Raw genomic sequence first — 18,148 nt, 5'->3', positions numbered from 1 at the left:
TCCTTATTTGACTACATCTAACATTGAAATATTATTTAATGTAGATAGGCTTTCTTCTTTTTTATGGCAGACATTCTTTGAACAGTTTTCAACACATTTTGGGCATTACCACAATATAACAAAAAAGACAAGGAATAAAAAAGAAAGAAAAAACTTTTATTCTGAAAATACAATCATGTTTCTGGAACCCAGTATGAATGATACATGTTGGCTTCTTTTTTAAAAATCTTAACCAAACTGCATTTTCTGTATACCCAGAACTATTTATGTTGCATGGGGCATTGCTATACCTGCATTCAACCATCTGCTTATTTAAAGTTCTTCCCTATTCAACGAATTAAGCATTTAACTGTGATCCACATTTATTCCATACATGGTTAACAGCCAAAGTCAAATATTTTGTGCTTTGCTTGGAATGGACCTCTTCCTTGTACTATTTTTATGAGGCATGCTGTTTAATTGTCTACCTGTATCATAATGGGACATAACACTAGAGCAGTGCTTTTCAATCTGTGGTCCATGGACCTTGGAGGTCCAAAGACTATATCCTAAGGGTCTGCAAAAGATGACTATGATCAATCAAAAGTATGCGAGTTCCACACTTACAATTCAAAGAGTCCACAACTCCATTCAAAATTTCCACACAGTTCTGCACCTCCATCTGAAATTTTTTAGGGGTCCACAAATGAAAAAAGGTTGACAACCACTCCACTAGAGTATATGGGTCATTGGTCTTTTGGCATCTAATGTAAAGGCATTAATATTTTCTTTTTTTTCTTCTTTTTTTTGGTTGGTTTTATTTAATATATGCAGTGCAGAAATTACTACCTCTGACTTCTTTTGAGGTACCATATTACATGAAAGATGCATGTTGTTTCGACAGTATATATTTTGCATACCCCTCAATCTCCTAGTAACATGACATGGCTATGCTAAAATGAATGGTCTCAGTGACTGCAAAGCAAGTATTCAGTTAAGTAATAGTTACTACTGTAACGCTTTTGTCAGCTTGGGCACTTTAAATTAAAAAAAAAAAACAATCTAAGTTATACAGACTGAAAATAAAGTATGTTACAACTTGGATGGGGGGATGGTGAAAGAGTGGTTAAGACATCTTATTGCAGCTCCAGAAATGTGAGTTTCAATCTTGCTTCAGACTCATGCTGGAGGTAGTCTCAATAACCCATCTATAAATGTATATCCTAGGCATTCAGATTGGGTATTCAGAGGTAGCTAACATGAATGCTAACCACATTATTACTCCTTTGTGGACCATTAACAATGGAAGTCGCCATGCCTAAAACTACATTAGCTCACTGGGCTTTTATAGTCAGATGGACCATGATGGACTGACTGATTACAAGTAAAATAAATAAATAATTACATTTATTTGTACTATGACACCGCCATTTAATGATAAAAAGTGTACATATATGAAAAATTCCCATTAGCTTTAGCGAGAACATCTTCCTTGCTGGTAAAACAGAGATCAGTGAAGTTTGTGGTATTTCATTTTATGAGCTCAGTCCGAGAAAGGAAAGGAAGTTATATAGCACCTATTTCACCCTTTCACAAATAATCAGAATAATTTCTTCATACATGTTAAAAACAAAGCATTACAAAATACACAATAAAAATACACAAACTTGATTTGATCTTTATTCTGAGGTCACATTATCTGAACATCCATCCACTTACGTATAGGTATTGACAAAAATAATTTCTCTAAGAGAAAGGAATTAAAAATAGAAAACCTTTTCTCTCCCTAATCAACTTGAGATGATTAAATTTAAACAGCTCCACAGCAGCATATCAAGCAAAGGGTTGCTTGATACCAGGTTCAAAGACTTGTTACTGTAAGTATAGCACTTGCATAGGCCATTCAGAAGACTTTTACACCATAGGTCAGACTTTCCACATCAAAGATGGGAAAAGCAGCATAGAAAAAGAGAAATTATGAATATCTAGAGTTTTAAGATGAGTTCCCACATGCATACTCATCTACCAGAAATTATCAAGCTTAGACTTTTAAAAAATACAGTGGGTATGTGTTCAGTCTCTCTGTACTCTTCACTGAATGCATAAAAGATGGTGCATGCTCCCACTATTAAGTTTTCTCTGAACCACTGAATTCCAGAATACCAGAACTCTAAGGAAGATGGAAATGATTGTAGGATGAAGGATATTTAAATCTAGATTAATCATGTTCCTTTTTTTCTGGGACAGCAGATCTGTAAGTAACAACAGAATCCTGGGACACGCTGGGCAGCCTGGGAGGCCTGTGCTAGGCAGCAGAACCGAATCCTTTCCTCTATGGAAGTCTCCTGTCCTCGCTACCTGGTACAAGCCCCCCAGGCTGCCTGGAAGCAGTGGCGATGAGTAGGGCGTGCATGGGGGCTCACATGCACCCCCTGAGAGCGCTGGTGCGCCCCCTGACAGTCAGTGTTCCCGGGCAGGAGGGGCAGGTGAGAGCACTGGTGCCCCCCTGAGAGCACAGGCCAGGGAGTTGGGGTGCCAGGAGAAGCAACCCCTGCGGTCCCCCCACGGCTGATCGCACCCACCCAGAAGTGCAAGTGGCACGATCGGCCGTGGGAGCACCCACCCCCGGTTGCTGACTGGCTGACTCAGGAGGCACCAGTCACCCATGCCTGGAAGAGACCCAAAACATTTCTCAAACTTCTGTATTGTCAGAGCAGAAATAATTAGCATTTACCTGCCATCTCCTCATTGATAATCACAGTGGATAACTTTGCTGGAAGCAGACTGTTGTAAAATATCCATACCTGCCTCCATTAAAGAACATTCCAGTTCTGAGGACACAAGCCCTCCTCCCCACTCCCCCAACCCCTTCACCCTTGCCACCCTACTTAGGGTGTAAGTATAAATAGATTTTGGGATGCCGAGACATAGAAAAGCAATCCTGGGTGGTAGGTCCTAACTCTGCAAGCATGCCTGGAATATAAAACCCATGGTCATGTTGATAGGAAGGGGTACTAATAGGAATTAGAGAAGGAATCACCAAAGGTATTCCACTGTGTGTGTGGGCATGCACCTCAAACACTCAAGCCCTTTACGGCTTCAGGGCAGAACATGAGAAGAGCAAGCATACGCACCTTGTGTAAGGCCTCCAAGCATGTTTGAGGTGCTTGCCCACGTACACTGGAATGTGCATACAGACTTCAAAAAAGAACCAAGATAGTACAGCTAACACTACTTCCAAGCACCATGAAAGATGTTACTGTACTTACTTGAATCTAATATGAGGTTTTTTCCCCCCAGTCAGCATGGTGAAAAAAGCTCTTTGTCTTAGATTCATGTGCAAAGCAGAGGGTGGGGGGCATCTGGATCCTACAGCTCTAACTCTGGTCCTGAGCCCAGGTTCGGGCCAGAATCAGACCCACAGCACACAACTCTCCAATAATTAGATTTGGTACCTGGAAAATTATAACAAATTTATATATTTTCCATCCACAGAATCTAATTATTGGGGGACCATCTTAGATTCAAGTAAATATGGTAAATCCCAATTACAAGACTATCTGGAAGTCTGGAATCTGCATAACTCATACACCTTCTTGATGAAGCACAACATTTATGACAAAATAATGGACTTTCCATCTTTTCAGAGGTATTTTTTTCTTACATGAAGATGTGTATTTTTTGTTGGTGTTGCATATAAAGTGAGGGACTGAAACTGGACCCAGTCAGTAAGATTGTGTGCCCAAACAGGATTGAGGTACACATTTCAAACCCATTGGGTTACAAAGATCCTGGCCAAAGGCTTCTGGAAAAAGTGCAGTTTTATTTCTACTGCTGTTAAAGGGAATGTGTATATTTTATAAGTATGTGAATTACTTTAAGATAATAATAGCCTGATTCCATGCTACTGAGCAAAGCTAAGGTGGTGTGGGTGCTAAGGTGCATAGTTCACAGCCCAGAGGTCACAGGTTTGAGACTACAGGAGAAGCACTCATGGCACAGACCTATCAGATTCCAATGAGTCTGTAAATTGTGCTAAATAATTTGACATAAAAAAGGAAGGATGCTTCTGTTTTCCCACCTGAATGAGAAAACCCTACAAAACTCCAAATTTCAGATACCATTTAACCAAACAATGTCGCACAGTTTTAAAACTGTTAATATTTAGTTTCCTATATTGTATTCCATAAATGAAGTACCCTCAATCCTCGGTACCACCATCATTCACTTTTTGAGCTAGATTGTTCTACTTAAAATATTTTACATGGCTATGAATTTTCTTATGAGGGATATACCATGAACTAGGTATCAATGATTATTTTCCATACCACAAGGACTTTTTAAATTCATTTCTGTTTTACAGTATATATTACATAAAAGATGCATACATTTTTGCACCTTACAAATAAATTTATCAATAAGCTTTGAGAGTACCAGAAAAATGATCATCGGGGATAAATAGACCAATAAATGAATAAGTATATGTTCTTTAAATATAGTAGCTAGCAGTCAAAGTTAAATAAAGTGTCGCTTCAAAATATTATATTCCCTAATCCAGCCTTTTCGCCCTGGATGGGGGATGCCAGTTGACCAGATCTGCCACAATGGGTAGATGTGGTGGGGGCCTGATCTGGCCATGCAGCTGGGGAGGCAAGGGGCAGCTTGGCTCTCGCACAGGGCTAGGGAATTTGGCAGTAGGGCAGAGGTGGCAATATTAACTGCCACTGCTCCCCCAGTGACAAATTTCCTGATCCATGTGGAGTCCTACAGACTGGATGCCATGGCTGCATGGGCTGAATTTGGCCCACAGGCCTGGAGATGAGCTTCTCTGCTCTAAACCATTTTTACTGGTTAGAAAAATAAACTGAGCGTATTATTATTCTATATTGTGAGAAGGAATACAAACTTTTATAAAAGATGTAGCACCAAAATTCTAACAAGCATGTTTTCAGTGATATCCTCAAATTTGAGGGAGAAAGGAAAAGCATCTCTCTTGGCCATCTTCATTTACTGTGAAGCAAACTCTAAACTTAACCAAATGTCCATTACTTAATTTGAATATACGTAAACTTTTTGAATTAAGAAAGTATCTTACCTGGCATGATGATAGCCTGCTGAGTATTTGTGTCTGCATTCAAACAGAGGCGCCCACCTTTGGCCAACCTATCACAGAGCAAAGTTATGTGTTTCTTCAGCCTACTAGTATCTTTGGGTATGCTCAGCTGACTGGTGAGAGTCAAGGCCTGTTCTTTAGAGCTTTTGGAAAGACAAGTTCTCAATAAGTAAGAAATTGCAGCATCCACAGTTTCTTCCCAGCCCTAGATGAAAGGAAAAGAAAAGAAATTAAATGAAATATAATAACCCTCCTTGAACTTGAACAAGTTGAAGAATATACAAGTCAAATTTCTAAGCAATGAGTTGCTAACAAGTTTCAGTCTATATTGCGGTGTAAAATAGACTTTTTAATTTAATGAACTATCCTGAAATGAGATTTCTTAAAGTTTGCATAGAATAATAACAACTAATAAATTGATAAACAGAAAATCCCCCCTAATTCTTACAATCAGAGAAACAATAATGCAAATCCAAGAACAGTATCTGCAAAAGAAAATTATAAGATAAATCACAGCTAAGCCCAATACCTTTATTTAATGTTATAAATAAGAATTTTCACCAGTAGTATTATAAGAATTTATCATTTATTTATATAAATAAGAATTTTCACCATTTAGGAAAAGCTCCAGAAAAGATTCTATGTAAACATAAATGTTTGCTACGATATGTTTGTTTGCAAACAAACTAGGGAGAGAGAAGAATAGAGTTCATCCAATTGTATAACTTTTGGAAATCACCATAAAAAAAACCTTTTAATTTAAGGGTTAAATGTTACAAAGTATTTTTTTCCTGTTAAATACCTGTGACGATTTTAAGATTAAAATATAATTCCTAGCATTTTATGGTATATATTTACATAGGCAAAGACTGTTAAAAATTACAGCTGCATACTAGATAATTTAAGTAGATATGGCACTCATTACAATGGGCATAACAGAACTCCCTTTCATACAGCCAGTTGTAGGTCTAGTCATGTGCCATATCACATTTAGGCATTTCTTATAATATTTCTTTATATTAGGAGGCATTACGCCAATACCACAGAAAGAATGCCACTGGAACCAAAAGTTATTACATTTAGTATCCAACCATAATACTCGTAGTGTGCATTATGGCTCCAATACAGCAAAGCACCAGCACATGAGTGTTTGAGTTCTTTGATAAACAGAGACCTATCTGATTTAGAAGAGAGTAAACTGGCAAAAGCTTTGAGTTTCATGGATAGGTCATGGGGTAACTTAAAACAAGTGGCTACATAAAGACAATGGGAAATGGTGAAAATTTGAGCTGGGGATTTTTGTCTCAGCGCACGTGCCTGGACATGCACTTTGGTGTGGGGCAAATTCTGCCACTTGGGGCAAAATAACCCTGCCTGGCTCCTCCTCGATCTGCAGCCAGGGGGAGCTAGAGCCCAGGGCCAGCACCTGTGCTTTCCCCAGCAGTATAAAAAGCTGCCCTGTCCTGGACCCATTGTCAGGTTTGACCTAGAAACCACTATACAAAGCCCAAGCAAAAGTCTCTGTTATGTAACTAATGCCCATCTGCAATGATAAGGAGGAGACAGTCTTAGATAAAGGAGGCTTGAAAACAAAAGCAGAATCAGAGGACTAGGGCAAAGAGCTGATTTGAATATTGAGAATCACACCCCTGGGTGGGGAGAAAGTATGCTAATGAAACATACATGTATGGAAATGAGATACATAGCTAAAACACAGGTATAGAGACATGCTCAGTAAAGAACTCCTTGCGTCACTCCCTTATAACCAATTAGCAAACAAGAATGCTTATGAAGGTCCAATACTCCTGTATAAAAGATGCTTAGAATTAAAAATCTCTGTGCTTGTTACGTGAAATTATTCCGCTTGCACCTTGTATTGCTAGCAATAAATCTTTATACTTTCACCCCTGGTATCTTTATTGGCTTTTGCATACCGGGCACGATCCCAGACTAGAGCTGGGGCTCAACACCATCAGTACAACAATCTGCCTTGTCAAGTAGTTCGGGCTACTCACTCTCAGGAGCTTCTGGGGCCCAGCCAACTGGTAACTGGGGACACTACCCCTTATGCCAGCTGGACTGCTGAAGCAGCCGAGAGTTCCCTGCACCCTTTACCCACTGCAGCAGTCTGGCAGTGGGGGCTGCTACCTGGCTGTGACCTGCTGTACACCTGCCAGACCTGGATGGGGACTGCACAGCCAGTAGAGGCATCTGCCCCTCTGGGCCAGTTGCCAGTGGGCTGTGGCTGCAGTGTTGGCCTTTGTGCAGGACTACTGCCATTTGTGCCACTTGCCTGGCCATCTGGGCAGCTATTGCTCGGAAGATGTTCCCAGTGTGGTGGCCTGCTTTGAACTGTCAAAGCATGTCCTCCTAGCCCCAACTGGCCAGGAAGCCAGCCACCTCCAGCTGGGTCCAAGGTGACAGCTCTGAGCAGGCTCCTCTGCCTGGGTCCTGCCACTTGCCTCCCTAGCAGGAATTCTGGTGTTCTCCATTTGAAAATTGAAAAATCTCTACAAAAAAAATCCCAAAGTCACTCTGTAAAATACCCAGAAATCTATGTTCCTCTACAATTAAAACACAAAACTACTATATAGAGAGCAAGAGGGTGAGAGACAGAGAGACAGCGATCAGTTGGGCAATGTGTTATTGATATATCTATAGTATTAAAGCAAATTGGAAGCCTACCAGTGTCTCTATCATCATAATAAAATGAATTCTAAATACCTATATCTTTTGCTGTTTGCCTTTGGTTTTCTTACCACAGAGCAGTTAGAGCTCCCTGTGACCCCTTCACTAACCAGGATGTGTGGACAGCTGCATCTGCAGCCACAGCTCCTGCCACCAGGTGTCATCCTGTCTGGCAGCTGGGCACGCAGGGTGTGTGCTGGGGGGATGTCGGGTTTGCAGGAGGAGGGTGGGAAGGGGGTGGGGGGATGTGGGTGGCTGTGGAGCCACATGGCTCCTGCAGGGCCCACCACCCCCACTGCAGGGCCCACATGCCCCACCCCCCTGAATTGCTGCCTTGCCTGACCCCATCTCCTGCTAGCTCCTACAGCCCTCCTGATGGCCGCATTGAATGGGGACAGTGATTCGAATCACCAAATCAACAAAAAGTGGCATAAAGTGATGCTAGAGTAAATTCTGGCCCAAATTAAGCATACAATGTAAAGAATTTTATAAATGTAACTAATGAATTTGCTTCTAATTAGACATAGGGGTGGGTATGCCGATTTGCTTAATTTTGATCAGCAACAGTAGTAGTAATTTTTTTTGCGGCACACACCAGAAGAGGAGAATGTGCTAGCACTTAGACATTTCAGTGTCGCAAAAAAACCCAAATAAATATTAGGGTTTTCATTCTAATAATGAAAATCTATTTTATGAAAACTCTTCCATCTTTGACCTTCATATTGAGCACTGAATTCCAATCATACTTAGGATATCAAAAATATGAATTTCAGACCCTTATGAAATAATACAAAGCATAATAAGTTCTATTCATGATAAAATTCTGTTGTCAATGCTGAGGGTCACTAAAAGGCAAAAATGCCCATGGTTATTTGGGGTCTGCTTACTGCAGCTGAGGATCTTAGTAGATTTATCCCTCCAAATAAATTATAAAATCCAAGGGAAGGAAACATTTCAATTAGGACTGCAACACAAACTAATAAAATTCAGGAAAGGACAAATGGCTTGTGTATTCTGTTATTGGTGCATTGATATATATTTAACTTTTTCCAAACCTAGTTTTTGTATTTTATTTCCATGTAGCCTGCTTGTTCAATATACCATAAAACCATCTTCCCTAGTTCAAGAATTGTTGACTTCATAGACCTTCATGACTGGCAAAAAATATGTGGAAATTACTACTAAATAAAAAGCTTTCGCAGAAATATTGTTGTACAACTAAGAAATAATTGCCTCAAGAGATACCATATTTGCTAGCAAATATGATTACTAAAAGGAAGGGGAAAACCAAAAGGAGCAGATAATCTTTCCTATCATACAGGTTAAAAAAGTAAATGAAAGCTGAAAGGGCAAGTGTGTTATGCTACTCTAGGATTCTTTGGGCAAATGAGATATATTTTATTAGACGAACTAAAAAGTTGGAAAAATTGTTCTTTGCAAGCTTTCAGGCATAAACACTCTTCTTCCGGTATTGGAGAGTCTGCTGTTGGTTTGGATGCTCTCTTGGGTAGAGTATAACCCAATATGCAAAAATGCAGGTCTATGAAAATGCAAATGCATGGTAGACAATAGATGCGTGTGAGGTGGGGAGGGGATGTTGACCTATATGCTACTCTATACACATATATCCCACAGCAGAGGTCTGATTCTACCCATAGGCTCATAACATAGACCTCTGATGTTTTGCCTAATAATGTACATATTTGAGAGCCAATAGCAAACCAACTGTAGACAGGTATGATAATGGCAGTTTCATTCCAAAAAAAGTATCCTTAATATATGTATATGTCTTCCTCAATTCCTAGTGCTTCCCCAGTCACTCACAAAAAGGTGCATTGTTGAAAGAATTAGGCACAATATAAAGTATTTTATTATCCAAAACAAGTATATTGAAAAGACCCAAAATTATTAAATATCTTTTGTTCCAGACTTGCTAGAACAATGATGTCAAGCTTCCACTGATTCCTTTCCCAACAGCAGAGAGAGAGAGCAAGAGCATAGCACTGCTGATGATAACTTCTTTCTGTTTAATATTTTAAACAGAAAGATATGTAAGAACAGGAACAAGTTGTCATCATCATTGCTGACACTAGAGGCCCCAGTTCAGCAAAACATTGGAACAGTTTGAGTTTAAGATTTAGTATGCGTTTAAGCACATGTTACACCCTTGCTGAACATGGGTAGATTTATTAAATCACATACTTAGGCCTCAGGCTTTTATCATATGAATAATATGGTTTGATTGGTGTATTGCAAATGATCAAGTCATTATGAACACATGGTTTGAACAGCACGTGAGAAGAAGGCATACATGGAAGGAGGCTAGACAGACACTTAGCCAGGGTCGTTTGACCCCAGCATTCTTTTCTGTCCATAGCAGGGGGTCGGACTTGATGATCTGCTCAGGTCCCTTCCGACCTTACCAACTATGAAACTATGGAAAAGTCCTGGAGATAACGTTAGAAAACACATTGATTACATCACCATCAACAGAAGATTTAGGAATGCAGTTCAACAATTGAAAGCTTACCCGGGGCGGACTATGGAAGTGATCATGTACTTGTAGTATACACCATCAAGATAAGGTTGAGGAAACTTAAGAAACCAAAAGCAACAAAGAAGCTTGATTATTCAATTCTACTGGAAAAAGATCTGATTAAAAAAAGTACACAGTTGCAGTCAAAAAAAGTTTTCAAGAACTTGAAGATGAAGGAAATAGGTCAAACTGGGAAATTTTCAAAGAAGCACTAGTTGAAACAGCCAAGGAGGTTATCCCATCAAAAGTAAGGCACGGAAACAGGAATGGATGACTGAAGAAATCCTTGAGCTCACAGAAGAAAGATGAAAACTGTAGTATGGAAGAGTATAAGAAACTGGACAAAAGAATTCAATCTATGTGCGATGAAGAAAAGGAAAAATAGGTTAATGAAAAAGTGTACAGAGATAGAAAAACAAAAAGATAAAGACGTTAGATCGATGTATACGAATATCAAAGGCAGTACAGGCAAAGGAGGGTACCACTAGGGGGTGTATAAAAGCCAAGAATGGCGATGTAATTATGGAATGAGAACAAGTACTGAGAAGATGGACAGAGTATATCAAAGACTTAATTCACGACAGTCGAGAAGAAAAGTCATCTATTAAGAAGAACATGAACAGTTTGAAAATTCTTAAGTCAGAAGTATGAATAGTTATCAATTAAATAAAAACCAATAAAGGTATAGGAAAAGATCAAATTGCAGTAGAACAAATAAAATATTTGGAAGGGTTTATTATAGAAAAGTTAACAACTATTATCAATGAAAGTGGAGAAATACCAGAGGACCTCAGTAAATCAATCTTTATTGCGCTCCACAAAATACCTGGAGCCATTGAATGTGTTCTCCATCGAACCATCAGTTTAATAAGCTAAGTGACAAAGCTCCTCTTAAAGGTGCTGATGTTGAGAGCTAGAACTAGAATAAGACTGGAGACTGCAAAAGTTCAATGTGGTTTTGTTGAAGACAGAGGTACAAGAAATGCTATCTTCCTGGTATGAATGCTTTTGGAGAGGGCAATAGAAATGAGGAAAGACTTCTTACATTTTATTAATTATACCAAAGCTTTCGATAGAGTCAAGCATGCAGAGTTAATGGAAATAAGAACTGGATATTGATGGTAAAGATTTGAGAACTTTAAGAAACCTCTATTGGGATGAAGCTGCAGCAGTGAAGATAGACAATGAACTAAGTGATTTCATCCAAATTAAGAGAGGTGTAGGCAAGGCTGTGTTTTTTTCACCTGACTTGTTCAACTTGTACAGTGAGAAAATACTGATGGAGATTGAGGATTTACCAGGGCTGAGCACTGGAGGACAGAATTTGAACAACTTTCATTATACTGATGACACTGTCTTAATAGCTGATTCAGAAGAGAAGCTGCAAGGAAAATTATTAGTGAAAGCGAGAAGGCGGTTTTAACTATCAACTGTAGAAAAACAGAATGCATGGTAATTATAAAGAAAAAGATAATTCCTGTATGCAACATCAAAGTGGAAAAGGAACAGATAAGGCATGTCAATAAATGTAACTACTTGGGAAGCTGGATAACATCAGATGGCAAAAGTGATCATGAAATAAAATGGAGAACAGGGATGGCAAAAAATGCATTTCTGAAAATGAAAAAGCCACTGGCAAATAAAATTTCTATGGGGATGAAGTTAAGAATTTTGGATTGCCATGTTATACCAGTCCTCAGGTATGCGTCAGAATGCTGGACAATATTGTCAATCTGGAAAACAGAATTCAAGCAAGTGAGATGTAGTTCTTAAGACATATCTTGAAGGTATGTTGGGCAAGCAACACTTCAAATAAAGATTTTTTGTTAAGAGCGGGCTGCAGGAGGAAGCTGCTAATTAGCATCAGAAAAAGACTTTCTCGGACACATTATGAAGAAAGAGGAAATTGAAAGTTTGGTCATAACTGGAAAGATTGAAGGAAGGAAGGATCATGGAAGACAAAGGTTGACATGTCAAAAGTCTATCTAAATGGATGAATGTATCGACACTAAAAATTCTGTATTTCTCAAAAAGAAGAGATCTGTGGAAGGCCATGGTCACCAACATCCTGTTTGGATATGGTACCTGGAGAGAGAGAGAGAGAGAGAGAGAGAGAGAATAAGCTTTCCTTATGTATAGCTTACTGGTGTGCCCAGAGGCTTTCCATTTGTAGCCTCTGACCCATGGAAAGAATTCCAAAAATCTTGGCCCCTAGCTTAATCTCAGCGGCAGTAAAAGAGATTTATATGGAGTCCAAAATTATAATGATGGAAATTGTATATTTATTTGTTGTGCTATGAAGCTGGAAACTTTGGCTAGCTTTTTTTTTTAACTATATATAAAAATGAAGCATCACCACTGACGATGGTTAAGGGATAATACTTTGCATTCATGTTTGGAGTTGGGTCAAATATAAATTCCAAAATTTATTTATGAAATATTTTAAAATACTGTTAGTTGGTTACTTTTGCTATATTGTAACTTAGTCACCACCATGGGGGTGATCTCAATTTGCCTGTTTTCTACTATTTTCCCCTCTCAGAAATGAACAGGTTAGGAAAGTTTTCCATTAGATGAATGAAAACTGATTTGCTCTCCATTGCAGTTTGCGGTGTTTAAAACAACAGGAAAACTACTTGACAGGCCAGTAGACTTGAATACTGCCATATTCAATGCCAAACTGACCAAAAGCATCTTTTAATGTTTCTTTCCTAACTTGGTGAAACTGGAATATAGGGCAATAGAAAGTAAACATGTAAACGTCAACACAAGAAAAGTCATTATTTAGCTTGGAGATTATAGCCATAAGGTTTTATGAGCCAAAAATTATAAATGAAGACAAATGAGCTAATGGTTTACTCTGTAAAAAAACAAAACAAAACAAAAAAACCAGCCACATTGAAATGACCTGGATACATGAAAGGGGAACAATACAATCAGAAGGTTGTTTTGTTTGTGTTTGAGAGGTAAATGCTGTCTCCTGAAAGTCTGTTGAAACAAAATGAGCAGACAAGACTGGAAGTTCTTGGAATCCGTCATGTCTTTGGCATTGGTCAAAGCTCTTCAAGTAGAAATGTCTGCCCACAGATTATCAGCATCAAAAGCTTATTCACAATCACATCAGTCAAGACCAACAAATATTTATTTCACTGTATAACATGAGCTTATAATGTTAGACTATTTACGTAAGTGTTGAGTGAGAGGAAAAGGAGAGAGTGTTTACATCACCAGTTGCCTCTAAATATAAAAGAAAATATTAAATATGTAATACATGACATCGCACATTTTTGTTTAAATAAAACAGCCTCCAGGTCAACTAACTTTCAGGATACATTGCTTTCTGGGGGAAAGACTTCTCATTGCAGTACTCTAGGTAGAGCTGGACAGAATTTGGCTGAGAAACAGAGGCATTTTAAAAAACAACTTAATCTTATTCAAATACAGTAAGTCTTCTCTAGACTGTGCCTTTAAAATATTTTGGCTAATATTTTGTCAATGAGATAAAAGTTCTAATGAAAAAATACTAACCTGATAGGCGTAAAAAGGTACAACAAGGCACAAAATGAATATTGTGAACACTTTAAGAATACTTTAAGAACCATATTGTAAGTTTCAGTACTAATCAGTTCATAGAGGGATTCAGATAACTTTCTGGAGTGTACAAAAGCACAGACATTTTTAAAAATCTAGAAATATCAGGAAAATGAAATAATGCAAGTCACATAATATCTCTGTGGAGTTGAGATTTACTGCTTGAACTTCTGAATATCTGGTGTGCAATCCTTGTATGTGCAAATTGTTTTTAGTGATGGTGGAGTTTCCCTGTCTAGTACTGTGGTTTGCACACCAATAATAAAAAGGTAACCAAATCAGGTAGTATGCCAGCTTTTGTGGAGCTGGTTATTAGCAGAAAAGGACTGCTAATAACATTTCTATAGTAGGTCTAATTCTTTCATTCTCTCCTTTTCAGTAACTTGTTCATAAAGAAGGAGTCTGGATGATAAATTGGAATCTGATGCATCAAATCAGTCTAGAGGATAATTTTCTTGGTCCTTGCACTGAAAGAGGAATAACATCTTGGAAAGTACAACTTCAAAGACTACAGGTATCTACTGTGTGGGATTAAAGTACATTTCTTTTATGCTTTTGGTAGCAATTGTCTGTCATAGAATAAATAATCCTCATCTGGAATCATGACAGTCTATCCTTCTTACATGCGTCTCGCCCACTGACATTTGTTGAACACAAACTATATAAACCTAGAATGGGAGAAATGGCCATATTTGGTTTGACTTTTCCTCTTAATCTCATCTACAAGTTGCTTCTTTAGTACTATTGGTCCCTCTTTAGTAACCAATGAATGGAGTTTTTGTATGATTTGTGCAAGTTGAATTGCTTGGTAAACTGGCTTGCAAGATATTTTGTTTGGCATTTTAGCAATCAGTTAACATTTCATCTTTATTTTCTTCAAAAAAATCTTTTTACAGTAACTTTGGTGAAACTGAAGTTCTGTTTGGCTTTTGTAGTCACTGTCAAAGCTTTCTGCATGAAAATGCATCAATGTCTAGGGATTTTGTTGTAGAACTCAATATATCCAGCAATGTGCCTGCTGCAAACAAGGCCACAAATTCAACAATGCTTAGCGAGATTACGTTCTTGACCTTTAGAACATCTCTTGGAAGGAAAAAACATGGAGGAAACAGATACTTGAAAAGATACTCCTGAGACTTTTCACTGCATCCCATGAGACATTTTTATTTTCATAATCACTGGTATCCTTAGAAAATAACTTCCCTTCTTTTATTATGATAATTTCCTTTACTGGGCTGCTACTACATCTGGCTGCTACTACTGGGCTACGACTACTAAGGGAGGTATATCATGTGATTTTCATTGTTTCAGGAATCTGTAAAACATGGCATCCTGCTGGGTCAGACATTTGGATTTACTGGATTGCTCCTATTTCCATTTTATGACATTTTCCAGTCACAGGGAATCCCTGTTTCTTCCTTTGAGCTAGAAAGAAGCATAATCTGATGCTAAGTTTACTGTCTTCCGTTAGTATATTTGGATTCCCAAAGCTTATGCTACCAGAATATCACTTTTAGCAATAATTTCAAACTGTCTCTGAATTTTACACTCCTGCTTCAGACTGTGTCACAGCTCATCATTCTAGGCTAAGAATTTGCAAAAACAGAGATTGGAAAGTGAACTTACCTTTGTGCATTTGGCAATGTTCAAATTTCTTTTTCTTTATTTCTGTCCACCTGGAAATAGGGGAGTGGCCACAGGTTCTTTTTCATTGTTCCGCTTTCTCACATTTGCCTCCTACATAGCAGGGCTAAATTTTGGCTACATCAATATTCTATTTAGTTGAAAGATTTATGCAAGGATAGCAGAAATACGTCATATTATTGACTTTCCAGTCTCTGTTAATTTGTTCTGAGCTGGGCACATACTACAAATGGACAGAACACACAGTTCCTTGGCTACATCATGTGGAGAACTAAAGAGGAATTATTTTACAAAGTCGAGAAATCCTGGCAGAAAATCAGGCTCGGCTTCAATTGTCCTGGTTTTACGTGCCAAGTTAAGTCCAATTAAGTTTTACCCCTACTGCAGCTCTTGAGGCTATCTTCATGAACAATAACCTCCCTGCCATTCATATAGACATTATTACACTCAGACCATACTAAAAGCATTTAAATCATGAGTGTCCACACATTAAAGCTCCTTAATTCGTGCTAAGTTTCCTCTGAGGCCTCTGACAGATGTAAGACGTGATTAACCAGTTAATCAAGCCTTTAGTAACCCAGCCATATGTTCATGCATTAATGGTGCAATAAAACAGAAAAAAAGCCACAAAGTTATTATATAAAATATGTGTAATAACTTCATGGGTGGCTCCTATAGCATTTTAAATGGAACATGTGGCCAGGCCGATCAGATGATCTGTGCTCCCAGCCTTCACAGTGCATTGGAGCCCTTGACTCTGATGTGTTGTCAAGGTTGGGAGGTCCAGTCAGCTGATCAGCACTCCCACCCTTGGGACTGCACTGGAGCCCCAGCTGACTGGCACCTCAGGGATACACCAGAGTCAAGGGCTCTGATGCCCTCCTGAGGCTGAAAGCACTAATCAATTAACTGGAGCTCCCAGTAAGACACATTAGGCATTATGATCCTGGGTTCCCCCTGCACTGACAATGGGGCCTGATGGGCATCTAATCCCCAGCGCCATAATTGCACCCCTTGCCATGCACATGTAGAATGGCAGGAGGCGCGATTCTTGGGATCACAGATCAGATCCCATCGTACCTTTAACTGAATGTCTGCCAGGGGGCCAAGTGTCTTAAAACCCACTTCAGGTAAGGGTTAACTCTGGGCTATGCTACCGAACTCTCATTAGGGTAGTTCAGTCTACTCCATGAAGATATTTCAAACAATCTGCTGTCCTCCAGCATCCCAGGATACATCACTTCCACCTCCCAGACAGAGCAGGATAGAGCCCAGGGGCATCTATACACATATTCCAGGGTAGAGTGGGGTCACTTTCATTAGAGTGGCTCTAATTACAGTGCCTGCAGCATCACATGTATTCAGTGTCCCGCACTTCGAAATGGCAGCAGGGGCACTTGAACTAAAGCTCATTCAATGAGTTTCAGTTAAAACGATCCATCACCATTCTGAAGCACAGGAACACCGAATAGTTGTGGCCCGGAGGCTGCTGGAGCACATTAAAGTGGGGTCACTTTCATTAGAGTGGCTCTAATTACAGTGCCTGCAGCATCACATGTATTCAGTGTCCCGCACTTCGAAATGGCAGCAGGGGCACTTGAACTAAAGCTCATTCAATGAGTTTCAGTTAAAACGATCCATCACCATTCTGAAGCACAGGAACACCGAATAGTTGTGGCCCGGAGGCTGCTGGAGCACATTAACATGCTCCGGCAGACTCAATCAAGTCTGCTCTGATGCATGCTAACTACCATGCATCACAGCAGATGTCTTTCATATGCATATGTGCCCCAGGTGTCCTGGATCCTAGCTGTGCTCCTGATGACTAGCCTTCTAGTGGTAAGTCGGAGGTGTGCAGGTAAGAAACGGTGTTAACTTTCAATGCCCGACTGCTCACAGCATGTTCTGACTTTAACACAGCTTAACATTTTACAGATTTAGTATGGCTGAAGTATAACGCGCAACTTCACTTTCACCTTAAGACAGGTGAGCTAACGCTTTGGCCTTCTCCTTCAGACTATACTGCCCTGTCCTTGTGAGTTGGATGTCTGGAATATGTGTTACCATGAAGAATTTGTTGAAGAATCAAAAATCTGTCCCCAGTATGATGTGGCTGTCATCTGTTCCATTTGTGGAGATTTAACTACAACTTTATTCAAGCAAATCACACTGTACCGATACCTTTGAGAAATATTACCTATTCAACCATGCAGTATTAACAATGATACTTTTGTCAAAGACTCACAAAATTATTGGGAACATTTCCACCCCTTTTTCCTCAGAGAAAGCCAAAGATTTTTTTATTGTTATGTATATGTTAATATACCATTGCAGCATTTGCAATTGGAGCACTGAACCACTAAGTTAGAACAAGTCAACTAGAAAGTAAAAATTACTGTGAACAGAAATAAAACTGACTACTTTCACTGTCACTTCAGTAATGTAAACTAAAAACCTGAAAGGAAAGGGTAACCTTTAACATTTAAAGTATTATTAATCATATAAATAGGGAAATTTCTATTTTAAAAATGTTAATCTGGGCCTGATTGTTCATTTAGAATAGCAACATACTATGCTAAACTAGACCACACTTCTGA

The 18,148-nt window shown here is 39.0% G+C and overlaps 1 protein-coding gene across 8 annotated transcripts in view; it reads right to left on the bottom strand.

Moving 5' to 3' along the window:
* BBS9 (Bardet-Biedl syndrome 9) overlaps positions 1 to 18,148 on the bottom strand; it is a 473,863-nt gene that overhangs the window by 203,156 nt on the left and 252,559 nt on the right. For all 8 annotated transcript variants that reach the window (XR_003093361.1, XR_003093362.1, XM_025200564.1 and 5 more), the window contains one exon: positions 5,075 to 5,297. Coding sequence is in view for 6 of the 8 variants with exons in the window: in XM_025200564.1 (XP_025056349.1) it covers positions 5,075 to 5,297 (223 nt within the window). In the remaining 2 variants the exon portion in view is untranslated. The remainder of the gene's footprint in view (positions 1 to 5,074; positions 5,298 to 18,148) is intronic.

Source organism: Alligator sinensis, unplaced genomic scaffold, assembly GCF_000455745.1.
Source record: "Alligator sinensis unplaced genomic scaffold, ASM45574v1 scaffold86_1, whole genome shotgun sequence".
Taxonomy (NCBI): domain Eukaryota; kingdom Metazoa; phylum Chordata; order Crocodylia; family Alligatoridae; genus Alligator; species Alligator sinensis.
Note: the sequence above shows the minus strand (reverse complement) of the source record. Positions and strands in the feature narration are given on the sequence as shown.